The 16084-nt window shown below is 32.8% G+C and overlaps 2 protein-coding genes across 2 annotated transcripts; both read left to right on the top strand.

The window, feature by feature from the left end:
• Positions 1-6244: 6244 nt before the first annotated feature.
• LOC111800348 (F-box protein PP2-A13-like) lies at positions 6245-9363 on the top strand. Its single transcript, XM_023683994.1, has 4 exons — positions 6245-6534; positions 6639-6936; positions 7026-7144; positions 8651-9363. The coding sequence occupies exons 1-4, from the start codon at positions 6473-6475 to the stop codon at positions 9075-9077; spliced, it is 906 nt and encodes a 301-aa protein (XP_023539762.1). The 5' UTR covers positions 6245-6472; the 3' UTR covers positions 9078-9363.
• Positions 9364-11145: 1782 nt separating this feature from the next.
• On the top strand, positions 11146-15538 carry LOC111800347 (F-box protein At4g00755-like). Its single transcript, XM_023683993.1, has 6 exons — positions 11146-11305; positions 11872-12007; positions 12537-12956; positions 13064-13236; positions 13618-13736; positions 15023-15538. Exons 2-6 carry the CDS (start codon positions 11881-11883, stop codon positions 15309-15311), a joined length of 1128 nt encoding a protein of 375 aa, XP_023539761.1. The 5' UTR covers positions 11146-11305; positions 11872-11880; the 3' UTR covers positions 15312-15538.
• Positions 15539-16084: the final 546 nt, after the last annotated feature.

Below are 16084 nucleotides of genomic sequence, written 5' to 3'. Positions count from 1 at the left end.
AGAGTAATTATCTTTTTTACCGCTGTTAAACAACTAATTGCCAGCTCAAAAAAAGGATTTTTTTATTTTATTTTTTTTATTTATTTATTTTTTACAAGTTTTTGTTTTTTTATTAGAGAAAACGTTTTGTTTTCGTATTGAATTTTATTAAATTATTTATAAAAGCCAAGTCGGTTTTATTCAACTTTTTTTAATTATTTAATTTTGAACAATTTTTTAAAATAAAAATCGTAAAAAATAACTATTAGAAATAAGTTATTTAGAGTTAAAAGGTTCAAAATTAAATTTCATAAATAAATAAATAATTAGTAATTAACTCGTAATCTTTTGAAAATGACTAAACTACCCTCCCACTTTACCTTCACTTCCACTAGGGTGGACGTTACTCACTATCACCTACCTTTGATGTATTAGGAACCACGAACCTCCACAATAGTATGATATTGTATAATAATCATTCCCTTAATTAGCCAGTGTGGGACAACCTCCCCTTAATCGAGGTTCGACTCTTTCACTGGAGTCCTTGAACAAAATACATCTTTGATCTACACTCGAGTCACTTTTGACTACACTTTCGAGACTCCTAATTTCTTTGTTCGACACTTCAGGATTCTATTGACATGATTAAGTTAAAAACCCGACTCTGACACCGTGTTGAGAACTACATACCCCTACAATGATATGATATGTACCGTGATTATCCCCTTAGACAATGTGAGACTCCTTCTCAACAATCCTCAACACTGTGACTACCGTTAATTGCAACTTTTGTGACCTCTGCTACTCTCGAGGCTCCCAACTTTTGCGACCACCTTTAATTCTCAACACTGTATTTTTGTTTTTAGTTTTTAAAAAAATTTACTGTATTATTAATGAAATTTTCTAAAATGTAAGAGTTTTTTTTAGACATTTTTGAAAATTTAAAGGCATTTTTTAAACAAAGTATTAACGATTTTCCTCCCTAACTAACTGGGAGAATATTTATTTATATATATATATATATATATATATTTAATTTAAGGGTATTATTCAGACTTTTTAAAGGGTATTATTTTATTAATTTAGCCGTAATTGAATAATTTTTTTTTAAAATTTAAGTCATTTATTTATTTGATATTAAAAATGAACTTTACCAAACATATATATACGAAAAGTTTATTCCTTCGTGCTCTCGTGTTTTGGAACTCGGTTGAACGAAAAAAGTAAATACGTTTTAATTATAAAAATATAAATTATGTCGTGATTAGTAGTTAATACGCATTCATGTATTCAATTTTTTAAATTAATTAATTACAGGTACGTACGTGTATATATATATTCATAACGGGAATTATTCTTATTACGTGTTATTAATTATGATTTTGTTGCGTTGTATTGTATTTTTGTGTAACCAAATTGGGTATAATCCTCACTGTTTAATTGTATTTATACCAAAATCCACTATATTCTAATTATTACTCATCATAATTTTTTTAAATAATTTCTCTAACCAAATAATTCTGAGTTTATTTAGTTTAATAAATATTTGTTTTTTTAAATCAAAATAAATAATTAAATTCATATTAAATTGAGACATTTTTTAAACTAATTCGAATGGTAAATTTTTTGAACCCGAACAATATTTATTAAACAAGAAATTGTATTTTTGAAATAAATATAAACTATTTTCGCTACTCGTAAAAGTATTTTTAATTTTTATTTTAAGTTTAAAGTATTTTTAATATTATTTTAAAATTTTAAAGGTATTATATAAATTTTTTATTAAATTTTTAAGGTTTAATAATCAAAATATATTTTATGTATTAAAATTTAAGTAAATTTTTTATTTTCATAAAATGCAACTATAATTTATGTTATATTAATCTTGTGGACTCTCCAACCACGCGGTACGACGGCGCGTGAAGTTTCGTCGCCAACAGAAGTACAGCAAACCATGTTCTCTGCCGAAAGGCCGGAAACCGCTCTACCTTATTTCCAATCATACATCTTAACTAAATAATAAAAATTGACTTTTTTTTTTTTTTTTTTTTTTTTTAAATATATATATTTTTATTTTCAATTTTAAATATATTAAATATAAAAAAAAACATCACTAGAAAATCATATCGTGCATGTTACCGATCAAATTCAATCTCTTACGTGAATATCTTCTGCTTTATATGACGACAAACCAATCAACCCGAACATTATTCTTAGTATCAATTGTTTCTAAACATTTTCGTTTGCAGATGTGAGATGACAACTAACAGTCTGATTCAATCATTTCTCGAGAACGAAATGATTTTCGTTTCACAAAGAATTGCCTGATCCAATCGTATACCGTCTTCAGAAAAAAATTGATTCCTCGAGAATAAAAAACCTGATCTCTCTCGAGAGTAACTCGACTAGTTCGGTTGAGAAACACGTGTACCGTTATGCTTTTCTTTCATTTGAAGGATAGTTCTTAATTTGTGGGTCAAACTTTGTGGTGGGCCCTCAAAAGGCCGTAATGGGGAAGGTGTGGCCAAGGATTTTCTTGCCAATATCATTTTTGTTATTTTCTTATTTTTGCATTATTATTATTTATTTATTTCAATATAGAATAAATTCTAATTATTTTAATTAAAAAAAATATATTTGTGATCTCGAGAGTAACTCTTATGTTCGTTTGGATCAGTAGGTTTCAAAAATAGCACTTTAGTCCCTTGAGTTTAAAAAATACTATAAATCTGTAACGACCCAAGTCCACCGCTAGAAGATATTGTACTCGGGGAAGGTTTCCACACCCCCGAAAATGGTGATTTGTTCTTCTCCCCAACCAATGTGGGACATCACAATCCATCCCTCCCTTCGGAGCCCAGCGTCCTCGCTGACGCTCTTTTCTTCCTCCAATCGATGTGGGACCACCCCCAAATCCACCCCTCTTTGGGGCCTAGCGTCCTTACTGGTACACCGCCTCGTGTCTACCCCCTTCGGAGAACAGCGAGAAGGCACATCATCCGGTGTTTGGCTCTAATACCATTTGTAACGACCTAGACTCACCGCTAGCAGATATTGTTCTCTTTGGGCTTTCCCTTTCGAGATTCCCCTCAAGGCTTTAAAAACGCGCTAAGGGAAGGTTTCCACACCCTTATAACCTTATAAATGGTGATTTGTTCTCCTCTCCCACCAACATGCGATATCATAAAATCCCTCAGTTTTTATTATTTAATAGTTTTTTTAATGCTTTTAAAACTAATAAATCAAATATTAATTAATTTTATTCTCTAATATAATATTAGACACGAAATTAAACTTTTTTAAATTAATTAATTAATTATATATATATATATATATCAACCAAGGCCTCCAAACTAAAAGACGAAATACTAGTAGATGGGCCTGATCCACTACCAACAATCTTTAATGGGCCTCATGGCCCATTAGGGTTAATGCAATAACCCTTTTTCCTTAGATTTTAGACCAATAAATAGAAAAATATAAAATATAAAAATAATTAATATATGTTAATTAAATCTATAATGTAAATTTTAATAATATCCATAAATTTAATCATGAAATATATACAGATTTAAATTTAATAAATTAATTTATTTAAATATGTAAAAAAAAAAAAACAGGCAAGATAAGAGTAACTAAAACAATAATTTCAGTCATTAACAATAATTAGTTGGCTAATTATAATTATGATTAATTTAATACGAGGATATTTTTGTTAAAAAAAAATACAGATTTAATTAGTGCAATATAATTACATTAAATTTATCCATTTAATCTTATTTAAATGGATAAAATATATTTATATTTAATTAGTAGAATTAAATATATTTATATTTAATTTTCAATAATTTTATTTATGAACATTTTATTTTGTATTTGTCATCGTCCTAAACTTTAAACTAAGCAAATGATTAAACCAATATAAGATTTGGATCCTACGTGGATCTGACTCAGCACATAACCCATCAACCACACGTTCACACATATACAAACCTATAAATATATAAATATAAATAAAGAATGGAAGAGACAGAAAAGAAAGAAAAAAAAAAGGCTTTTTTTTTTTTTTATATAAATATTTTATTACATTTGCCACGTGTACATTAAAGTTAAATTGCTGAGTCAGACATACAATAATTATTATTTTATTATGCTTTTTCACTTTTTTTTTTCTATTAAAATTATTTTCATAAAATTGGCGTTTGGTATGAAATAATGAAGATGAGATTAACTTTAATTTAATGTCAAATTAAAATATTAAAATAAAGTTCGATGATTAATATTATTTCAAATATGAATATTAAATATTTGAAATTTTAATATCTTCGATAATAAATAAATATATATATATTTAAATTAAAAATGTTCGTGAAATGAAATTGAAACATTTCTTATCCATAAAAATAAATAACGGGTGCAAAAAAATTGAATTTTTTACCTTTTATTATTTTAAAATGATAACATTGAATTTAAATGGATAAATAAAAATATAATTGTTTGAAAAATGATTTTTTTTTTAATGTTCGAACAAATTTAATTTCTAAAAATTCAAATTTTTATATTTGCAATATAATATTCAATTAATGATTTACTATAATAATAATAAATATTTGTTTTTTTTTTTCTCCTCATAAGCAAATAAAAATAATAATAATAACATGCATTTTATAAAAATAAAAATTTTAAAAATTAAAAATTCAATAATATATATATTTTTTATATGTTCGTTTACCTTTGACTTTTATTAATGAACATTAATTTTATATTAAAATAATTTAAAAACAACTCATATTTTTCATTGAATTGTCACAAATTTGCCGTCATTATTAATTTTATAATTAAAATAAATAAATTTAATTAGATAATAAACATAGTCAAATATTCCATGCAAACTTTTGAGCTCTTTTACATAATAAAATAATATATAATAAATAATTATAATTGAATTATAAATTAATTAATGAATAATTTCCATAACTTCTCCCTTAAAATAATTAAATAAATATAAATTAATTAAAATATTAACAAAAAAAAAATTAAAGGATTGAGATAAGGTAAATAATAGTTAATTAATTAAATACAATTTATGACTAATTAATATAAACCAATAGTTAATTAAGTTGATAGTATAAGATAATTTTTTTTTATGCCAGTAATGAAAAACCAAGCATAACGTAGGGTTGTTCGGGTTGTAATTCTATTTTTGGGTCGGTTAGGTCAAAACAACGGTCAACCCACGAGAATTGACCCGAATTTTCGATTTGTCTCATCCAAAATCGAAAAGAGATTTAACCCGACCCAATTTTATGTCGAGGATTATTGGGAAGATCATGGGTTTTTAAGCGAGAAATACTATCTCCATTGGAATGAGACGTTTTGGGGAAGCCCAGAGCAAAGTCATGAGAGTTTGGTCTCAAAGTGGACAATATCATATCATTGTGGAGAGTCGTGATTCCTAATATGGGATCGGAGTCATGCCCTAAACTTAGCCATGTCAATAGAATTCTCAAATATCGAACAAAAAATTGTGAGCCTCGAAGTTGTAGTCAAAAGTGACTAAAGTGTCGAACAAAATGGTGTACTTTGTCCCTTTGTTCGAGGGCTCCAGAGAAAAGATTCGAGCCTCGATTAAGGAGTACTATCTCCATTGTAATGAGGCCGTTTGGGGAAGTCAAAAGCAAAACCATGAGAACTTATACTCAGAGTGGACAATATCATACCATTCTAGAGAGTCGGGATTCCTAACATTTTGTTATAATCCAAAATTATAAATGATTTGGGTTAAATATTTCTAGTTAATCGGGTTCTCGAATAATATGATTATGAATAACCGCTTATTAAGCTAAATAGTTTATGAAATAAATTAATATATAAATATTCAATATAAGATTAAAAAAAGAAAAAAAAAAAAAAGATTTGTTTATAGCAACACCTCATCCATGGTTTTAATCTTATCCATAAGACAATAATTTCAATCCAAAACAAATTTTAAAACGGAAATACAACTTGCCTGGAAAAAGAAAAATTAAAAAAAAAGGAAAAAAAAAAGCAATGAACTGAAAACGCGCTAAAACTAGCGCGTGTACAACACTCTCTTTTAGTTATTCAACAATTGGCGCGAGTGTATTACACGGCCGTTCAATAATCAGTACGTAACAGAATCAGTTTCTCTTTCTTCGTGTTCTTGCAAAATGAATCGCACTGTACTGGATGTGACCTTGCTACCTCCATCCATGTCAGTCGGCTCGAACAAGAAGATAAATAAATTCAGATTTTAGAGAGAGAGAACGAAAATTTTGATTTCTCTCTGTCTCTTTCTCTCTAAAATGATTTATTAGTTATCAGGGAGTTCTTGAATTCTCGTCCTCTTTGGATATTTCTTTCTCTGAATTCTTGGCTAATGTAGTTTTCAGGGGTTTTGAAGTGGTGATTACCTTGAAAAATCGATTTGGATGTTCGAGATTGTTCGATTTTGATTAGGTATTTGAAATAAATGAGTTTGGGTTTGGTTTTGTTCCTCCCCTTGAATCTCGTGGTGAAGATCTTCAGATTCAGGTTTAAATTTAAGTTCTAAAGTCGAATTGAAGTTCTAGGTGCTGTGGATTCTTCTTTCAAAATCCAGGGTTTAATCGGATGGGTGCTAATTTATCGGATTGCAGTGGAAGAAATTGTCCGCTATTCATGTCTGGACTCGAAGATATGCCGGAAAATTGCGTGGCTCTGGTTCTGATGCATATGGACCCGCCGGAGATTTGCAAATTAGCCGGAGTGAACCGACTTTTCCGCGACGCTGCTTCGGCGGATTTCGTATGGGAATCGAAGTTGCCGTCTAATTATCAGTTTCTGATCGACAAAGCCCTGGAGTTCGAGGAGAAAGATAAAGCTATGATGAATTTGAGGAAGAAAGATGTTTATTCTAGGCTTTGTAAACGAAATCCCTTAAATGGCGTCTCGAAGGTTCTTCTCTCTGTTCTTTTTCTCTATTTAGAATCGTTGAATTTTGGATTATGAACTGTCGATTGATTTAGGGTTTTGAATTGGTGAAGGAGTTTTGGCTCGACAAGAGAACTGGAGGCTTGTCAATGGCGATTTCTTGGAAGGCATTGACGATTACTGGAATTGGTGATCGGAGATATTGGAATCATATCTCAACTGATGAATCTAGGTGAGATGATTTAAGAACTTTGATTTTGCATTGTTGTTGATCAATTTACTCTGTTTATCATTGGGATTTGATGATTTTGGTTAGCTTTTATTTGATGATTTTGAGAGTAAAAGAGTTGTTTGAATCATTCTTGGTTAGGAACTGAGCTTCGAAATCGTTCTTGGTTAGATTACGAAGTTTAGCCTATGAACTCTTGGGCTCGTGCCAACCTCGAAAATATTGTCTCTAGTGGAATAGAACATACGATGTCGAGTCTCTGTTTCTGGTTTAATTGTAACACCTTGCTCCCATTTTGACTGTATGTGATCTAGTATATTTGAACCCGATGAAAAAAATGGGATCACTTCTTATGGATGGGTCGTGAACTTCTTTTCTTGGAGAAGAAGCAATGACGATATTTGGGGAATAACCATAGATACTTTTAGAGACAAACTTGAAAGTTTAGAGACTGAATTTGTCGTTTATGTTCTTTCTTTGATGCACTTGTGCCATTGGAATTGGTTTCTTTGTTTATTGTGTTTTCACAATGACTTGTTTTTTAGAACGATTGAAGTTCGAAGTTCAACTTTTGAAGAAGTTGTGCTTGTGAACTAGAATATCCGGACCCGATGAATAAAATGGGATCACTTCTTATGGATGGGTCGTGTACTTCTTTTCTTGGAGAAGAAGCAATGATGATATTTGGGGAATAAGCATAGATACTTGAGACGAACTTGAAAGTTTAGAGACTGAATTTGTGATTTGCGTTCTTTCTTTGAGGCACTCGTGTCATTGGAATTGCTTTCTTTGTTTATTGTGGTTTCACAATGACCTGTTTTTTTTTTTCGAACGATTGAAGTTTGAAGTTTGACTTTCGAAGAACTGTCGAACTTGGGCTTGTGAACAATGATTTCAAGTGTAGCTGTGGTGAGGAAAGGATCGAAGTAACCTCGACCTTTAGATTCACACACAGTAATTTCAAAACCTTTACGATGGGTCGTGTACTTCTTTTCTTGGAGAAGAAGCAATGACGATATTTGGGGAATAAGCATAGATACTTGAGACGAACTTGAAAGTTTAGAGACTGAATTTGTGATTTGCGTTCTTTCTTTGAGGCACTCGTGCCATTGGAATTGCTTTCTTTGTTTATTGTGTTTTCACAATGACCTGTTTTTTTTTTCGAACGATTGAAGTTTGAAGTTTGACTTTCGAAGAACTGTCGAACTTGGGCTTGGGAACAATGATTTCAAGTGTAGCTGTGGTGAGGAAACGATCGAAGTCACCTCGACCTTTAGATTCACACAGTAATTTCAAAACCTTTACGAGTTACCCAATCACATAGCGCTGTAAAACAACCTAACAGACAGTATAATATCTGTATGAACTAACATTGATTCGGTTCGGTTTGGAAACAACATTAGAGCAATAACGAGTGTTTCTTTTCTTGTATTAGATTCGGGTGTGTTCAATCTGCTGGCTGTCTTCGTTTTAGATGTGATATTTCTTGTTTCTTGTTCGTAAATCCAGATTTCAGTCGATAGCTTATCTTCAACAAACATGGTGGTTCGAGGTGAAGGGAGAGCTGAAGTTCCAGTTCCCAGAAGGAAGATATGCAGTGTTCTTCCGGCTTCATCTCGGCAAACCATCGAAGAGACTCGGTCGTCGGATCTGCCTAATGGATCAAGTCCATGGCTGGGACGTAAAGCCAGTGAGGTTTCAGCTGACGACATCCGATAATCAGCACACCGAGTCACGGTGCTTCTTGGGCAGTCCTGGGAACTGGGTGAACTACCATGTGGGAGATTTCACCATTGAAAGTGGCAGCAGCAGCAGCAACATGATGAAGCTCAAATTCGCATTGACTCAGATTGATTGCACTCACACCAAAGGAGGGCTCTGCCTAGACTCTGTGCTCATACAGCCTAAAGATTTTGTAGCTAAAAACAACAGGTAAAATATCGAACCTCTTGCGGCTTTCTTTACTCGACGAACTCGGGATGGCTCGGAAGCCTGATGGGGTTCGAGACCAGCACTCCGAGTCTCCGAGCCTCCTTCGAGTCGATCGGTGAATCGGGAGGTCGGTCACTCACTTGTTGGAGCAATGCTTGGTTTTTCCAATTTTCAGACATGTTTTGTCTGAAAGTTTTGGTGTCATTTTATGTTTTTGAAACCTCCAAATGAACCAAATAGGGAGTGAAATGTGCAAAAAAAAAAAAAAAAAAAAAAAAAAAAAAAAAAAANGGGAAAAATGTGCAATTATTGGGACTTTGAGAATATTTTGTTATTTGTGTATAGATTTTTTTTAATTTTTAATTTTTAAATTTTTGGTTCTCTCAATGTAAAGTTTTGTATCAATAATATGACACTTTTACCCTTGCCAAAAAGAGAAAAAAAAATATATATATATACGAAGTGAAGATTCTCTTTCACGAGAAATTATTTGAAGAGGTCGTTGGACTGGTTGATGTGTATTAGAGAGAAACGACCAAAGTACTGGTTATTAGAAGTCGGGGCATGTAAAAACGACCAAAGTCTTGATGTGTATTAGAGAGAAACGACCAAAGTACTGATTATTAGAAGTCGAGGCATGTAAAAACGACCAATGTAAGACTGTGAACTGTATTGGAAACTTGGAAACTATTGGAATTAGGTTTCCAAGCTCGTTCAAAAAGTCAACAAATTTGAAAGTTTGTGTTTTCATTATTCATTTTCTAATGGTTGACCGGACTTCTTGTTATGATGTATGATGTAACGAATCTTTTGACTTTTATTAAAAAATTCTATTTGGTTCTTCAACCTATTGACTTTTATTCCGTTTAGAGATTCCTTTTGAATTTGGAATCAAAATCATAGAGAGATGGATATGGAATTTGAGATGACGACTAAATCTTAGCTCCATATATTAATATATAGGTCAGATCAATAAAAATACTCATAAATTTTGTACTATATCTCATAAACATACCTTAAATCTTTCAAAATTTAAAAAATACTCTTACGTCAGGTTTAAAAAATACTCATAAACTTCTAAAAGCAACATTAATATTTTTAATATTTATAAAAAAAATTAAAAAATAATTATCGTCAATACGAACAAAAACCATCTATTTACCTTTCATAAATTATTTCCCTTTTCAATTTTAAAGATATTAAAGGTAATTTTTTTAAAACAATTTAAAGGTAATTTTTCTAAAGGTACTAATAATTCGGACCATATCTCTAATTTAAATGTATCTTTGACAGTTTAAAAATATTTTTTAAATAATTAAAACAATTTTTTTCCTTCAAAAATTCAAAAACTAAAAACAGAGAATTTAAAGATATTATTGAAACTTTTAATTAAAAAAAGTTTAAAGATATTAATGATACTCCAGAAAGTTACTGTGTATTTCTGAAACATGGTACTAATAATTCTAACCATAACTATATCTCTAGTTTAAATGTATCCTTGACCGTTTAAAAATATTTTTTAAATAAAAAAACATTCTTTTTCCTTTCCCGCTAAAAATAAAGTATTTTTAAATTCATTTAAACAAATTTAAAAGTATTAATGCTACTTCCCAAAGTTACTGTATATTTTTGATAATTCGGACCATATCTAACCATAAAAGTTTTTTTTTTTTTTAATTTTTAGACAAATTTTAAAGATTTTTTGAAAATTTTTAAAAAAGTTTAACAGCATTAATGTGAAAGTATTTTTTGTAACGTTTAAGGATATTTTTAAAACAAAATATTAATATTTTTTTGCTCGGAAACTAAAAATAAAGTATTTTAAAATTTTTTATTTTCTTATTTTTGAGAAGAAATAAATATTTTTATTAATTTAGGATAATATATATAAATTTATATGAATGGGGACCAGGTTTAAAAAATAAAAAATAAAAAGGAATGTTAATTATATATAAAATTTATTTAAAAAAAAAAAAGAAAAAAGAAAAAAAAAAAAAGAATACGTGTAGGGTCGGTGATGGAAAAGCAAAAGGATTAAGCATTTAATTACAAAACAAAACCTGCTTTCGCTGTCCTTCGAACTGCTTTCCAATTTTACTCTCTCTTTCTTTCTCTCATCCTTTTCATGATCATCTATTTCTTAAGCTTATCTTCCTCCCACCAAATCTCTTTCGCTCTGATTCTTCTTCTCCAACGCTTTCTTTTTGGCGACCCTTTTGGTCTCCGATCGAAGTAAGCACTATTAATCGTTTCACTTTCTGTTTCTATCTCTGAATGTTGCTTGTTTGTTTTTGTATCGCTACTCATTAGCTTCTTCTTTTAATTTCATGGAATGTGTTTCTGTTTACTGATTTCGTTGCGGATTTTCTTGAGTGATTCTCTCGTTTTTCTGATTTTTCTCTTTGATTTCCTAGGTTTTTCGCCCTGCGGTGTTGTTTCGTCGTTTGAATCTCTGTGAATTAGGGGTTTTGAATGATTTTTGTTTGATGATTGTTGAATGGGGCTTATGATTTCTAGCTAGGAAATTTTGATTTTGCATTGCGATTGAAGCCTTTTTGTTTCGTAGGTTAAATTAAATCCAGTGCCATGATTGCGTGTTGTCGTCATTATATTGAGATTCTGTATATTCGTTTTTGTGTTTCGCGATTGTTCATTGGAATTATGTTTGAGTGTTTTGGTTTACGAGTTGATCAGGGTTTTGAATTTGTATCAGTGCGTATTGAGCAAGTATATGTTAGGTTTTTCAATTTCTAATTTGGGACTAAATTTGTTAAACTGCTGGATTTTCTTATGGTAAGTTGCGAGAAATGGAAGAACGTTTGGATTTCTTGGATTTGCTTGAACCCGACATGTCGAGAAAGATATTGATGTACTTGGATGATATTTCTGATATCGTTCGTGCGAGTGCCGTCTCACGATGTTGGCAACATTTGGGTGAGTACATGATTTAGAAAGTCCGTCTCAGCTTTCATTTTTGATTGAAATGTGGATGTAGTGTATTCTTGATATTAGTGGGAGATCCATTGTGAGATCCCACATTGGTTAGAGAGGGGAACGAAACATTTCTTATAAGGATGTGGAAATCTCTCCCTAGCAGACGTGTTTTAAAACCTTGAGGGGAACCCCTGAAGGGAAAGCTCAAAGAGAAATATCTGCTAGCGGGAGCTTGGGTTTTTATAAGTGGTATCAAAGCTAGACATTGGGCAGTGTGCCAGCGAGGACACTGGGCCCCCAAGGGTAGTGGATTGTGAGATCCCACATAAGTTGGAGAGGGGAATGAAGCATTCCTTATATAAGAGTGTGGAAACCTCTCCCTAGCAAACGCGTTTTAAAACCTTGAGGGGAAGCCCAGAAAGGAAAACTCAAAGAGGACAACATCTGCTATCAATGGGCTTGGGCTGTTACACCTTATACTTTCGTTCTATTGACCGGCATTATATTTTACCTTTTTGCACTTTTTCAGTGATAGAAAATGGTCTATCAAAGCAGCTCTGCCTTAGATCATTCCCTCCTTTGTCTAGAGTAGCTTCAATCGTTGAAGTGAACGACTCGGAAGCGAATGGACGCATAGAAGTAGCATGTAGTAGTTCAAGAGATTCCAAATCCGTGCCGAGGGATCACAAAGTTTATGCTTATTTTGCCCATGCGGCTACATCGTTTCTTATGAGAAGTTGCATTTTAGAGGCACTTATTGCTTCCAGCACTGATAATGAACCCGAGGAAACCATCAACAACACGTTGGAACCAAGAGACGTGGTTGCGAGGAGAGCTTTGTATTGGTCGAGTAAGGGACAATTTAAACCTGATGTGCCCGAGACACTGATATACAGATTAGTCTCCAATTTATGCGTCGTAACTGAAATTGACATACGACCTTTCCAAGGTATTTCTGTCGACACTTCTTCTTCTTCTTATAATATTAAACTTCAAGTAGGCTTTTTCACCTTCTATATTGTTTGCTTAGATGATTGAGTCTATTTTCCTGGCCAGCATTTTTTCAGCCAGGTTCACCTATATACTCAGCAAAAGCTGTGCGTTTCCGATTTGGTCATTTAAACCGTGTCATGAATCCTAGAAGCGATCTGACTGGGGAGTCACACTGGGGATCTGGAAACGATACGTTTATATGGACCTACACTTCTCCAGAATTTCCAATGGCTCAGGTATAATCAAAGTCTACGCTTTGTTAATGCACTCGGCGTTCTCTTATTGTCAAAGTCCATTTCCTTGCTCAAAGTGCCCGTCATTCTTCTATTGGAGACGTTCTTTTTATATTTTAGTTGGGTCAATCAAAGGGGTTATCGTTTCAGATAGTAGTAATTTATACCGAAACTCTGTTCATGATCTTGGATCTTATCCACTTAGTTATTCCTCATATCTGGCACTAGAATTTGATACCTTCTATTTGATCTGAACATGGTTAAAATCCATGAACTTTTGATATAATGTAATAGATTTGTATTTTGTTTGGGTATTTCGCGCTCACGTGTTATTATTTGGAACGATTCTATCTCTAACCAGTGAAATGACATCTTACTGAACAGGAGAATTACTTGCAGAAGTTCATACTCCCTGAACCTGTTCTTTGCGTAGGAGGCATTTTACAAATTGAGCTGCTTGGCAGGGTACAAAGACAAGAAACAGATGCTTTGTTTTACATATGGTATGTTCAGTAGTATATATATACATTTTTCGCCTGCCTGTGTTCTGTAGCGCTCTGCACGTACGCATTGAAAAGATTGAGATTTTTTTTTGCGCGCGTGTGGGGTGGGGCGGGGGGGTGGCGGGGTGGAACACGAAAATGCGATATCACATCTAAAGTTAAGGATTACATACTTTTGAATGTACTCCTTTACTTGAAACGGATTTAGACGAACTTTTATGGAGAAGGGACATTCATGATGAGTGTCAGCGAGGACGCTGGGCCTCGAAAGGAAGTGGATTGTGAGATCCCACATCGGTTGGAGAGGGTGGATTGTGTTTCCACACCCTTATAAAGAATGCTTCGTTCTCCTCTCCCTAGCAAACTACCTTAAGACTACCCGGATAAGAGTAAGTCTCCCCTCTTTGGAGAAAAAAGTTCTCTTCCAACTAGACGACCATTTCTTAAACTTTACTAAGACCGGACTCGAAAAACTTGCCTTTTAAGATTAACACCCAAGAGGAATCCTAGAAAGTAGAAGGGAACTGACTAACTAGTCACCAATGGCACCACCCATGATGCTAACTTGAAAGGACACCAATTTATACAAAAAATGGAACTCTTACCTATTTGGATTAAGAAAAAAACTCTTATCCTAAACAAAAGAAGAACGTGTCGCCAGTATGAGACGGATGAACCAAGTTCTTGCCCATCTTGAAGTCTTCAATCACACCCTTTTCCACTCCTATCGACGTGAGCCTGCCGAGGATGTCCATCACTAAGACAAAGAGGAAAATAGAGTTTTTCTACTCCAAGAATTAGTGTGAACATCCCAACAACCTTTCCCTAGAGCACCTTTATAATGGAGTTGAAATGTTTTAACTCAAACTCGACTAGTAAATTTTCCTTCTTTACAGAAAATAGAGTCAATCCATTTATCGCGTCTGTACGAGCCCTCATGAATAACAGCATTCCAGATATTCACCATTTTTGGTGTTGCGTAGCCACTATACCAGTGAGATAGGCTCGAAACTCGTGGTTTCTACCAGCTGAGAATAATTTGAATACTTGTACTAGCTAAGAATAAATTTCTACCTCTTTTTTGGGTGATCGATGCGAATAAGATGAACTGTTGAACTATATATAGACTGGATTCTTGGATGAATGTGCTCGAAGTCACTAAGTCGTCAGAAACCTTTAGTTTCGTCTAGTTTTTGCTCGAGTTATCGATGAACTTATGTACATAGAATTAAGTTTGTTGCATCTTGGACTAATAATGCCTCAACAAACTCATGTTTTCACTGCAGTGTTTCTCACGTTAAAGTTATCGGACGGCCATTATCGCCTTCATTTGACATCGAAATCCTCGAACCCTCAGGGAAGTTTCTTTTGAAATGTAATTATCAGGCAAAGACAACATGTAACCAATTGATTATGCTCGAGAATGAGCCACGCACGATCCTTCCCACATATTTGGAGAGACGTGTCGTTGAATTGCGACAGATTGTGAACATGCTTCGGGGAAATGTAGTCCAAGGTGAGTATTATGCATGGGGTGAGGAAGAAGATGAATCAGATGAAGATTTTGTTGCCTAAAAGAACAAAAGAAGAGGAAGATGAATGTGAAAAGAACAGCCTTTTTTATTGTGATGAAATAATCTGTACAAGATTGTGGCTCGTGTAGATGAATGTGAAAAGAACAGCTTTTTTATTGCTTCATGTTGGATGTAGTTAAAAAAATGTTAGTAGTAATACCACTATAATAGTGCAACAATATTTTTCATTTCTCTCTTGTATTCTGAATGCATTTGTAGCTGTTTTAAGGAGGATTGTGTTTATTTAGTCAATGAACTTTAAACGGCATCGAATAAACCGTTCAATTTTGTGTCAAATAGGTTATATTTTAGAACACGTTGCTTCAAAAACAACTTAATTCTGCAACAAAATCGCTTATACCCGACAATGCAAGTGAAGCTATCAATAAGATACTGAAAGTCGGAGATAAAATAAGTAAATTCAAACCAATAAGTGGTCACACCGAACACTGTAACAGCGCAAACAAGTGGTCACACTAAACACAATTGTAACATGTAACAGCCCAACCAAGTAGTCAGATCAAATACAACTGTAACCGTCCAAATCTGCCGCTAGTAAATATTATTCTGTTTGGGTTATCCCTTTTGGACTTTCTCTCAAGGTTTCTAAACCCTTTTGGACTTTCTCTCAAGGTTTCTAAAACTCGTATGTTAAGAACAAGGTTTCCACACTCTTAAATTTGTAACAGTCCAAGCCCACCGCTAATAGATATTGTCTACTTTAGCTTCCATATTCTTAAATTTGTAACAGCTCAATCACACCGCTAACAAATA

Source organism: Cucurbita pepo, chromosome LG08 (assembly GCF_002806865.2).
Source record: "Cucurbita pepo subsp. pepo cultivar mu-cu-16 chromosome LG08, ASM280686v2, whole genome shotgun sequence".
Lineage (NCBI taxonomy): Eukaryota > Viridiplantae > Streptophyta > Magnoliopsida > Cucurbitales > Cucurbitaceae > Cucurbita > Cucurbita pepo.
Note: the sequence above shows the minus strand (reverse complement) of the source record. Positions and strands in the feature narration are given on the sequence as shown.

Bases quoted from the DNA above. Each gene is read 5' to 3' on its own strand.
- LOC111800348 (XM_023683994.1), top strand. From the start codon at position 6,473: ATGAGTTTGGGTTTGGTTTTGTTCCTCCCCTTGAATCTCGTGGTGAAG. The intron at 6,535-6,638 runs GTTTAAATTTAA...ATCGGATTGCAG, and splicing joins GTGAAGATCTTCAGATTCAG to TGGAAGAAATTGTCCGCTAT. The intron at 6,937-7,025 runs GTTCTTCTCTCT...GAATTGGTGAAG, and splicing joins CCTTAAATGGCGTCTCGAAG to GAGTTTTGGCTCGACAAGAG.
- LOC111800347 (XM_023683993.1), top strand. From the start codon at position 11,881: ATGGAAGAACGTTTGGATTTCTTGGATTTGCTTGAACCCGACATGTCG. The intron at 12,008-12,536 runs GTGAGTACATGA...GCACTTTTTCAG, and splicing joins ACGATGTTGGCAACATTTGG to TGATAGAAAATGGTCTATCA. The intron at 13,737-15,022 runs GTATGTTCAGTA...TTTTCACTGCAG, and splicing joins GATGCTTTGTTTTACATATG to TGTTTCTCACGTTAAAGTTA.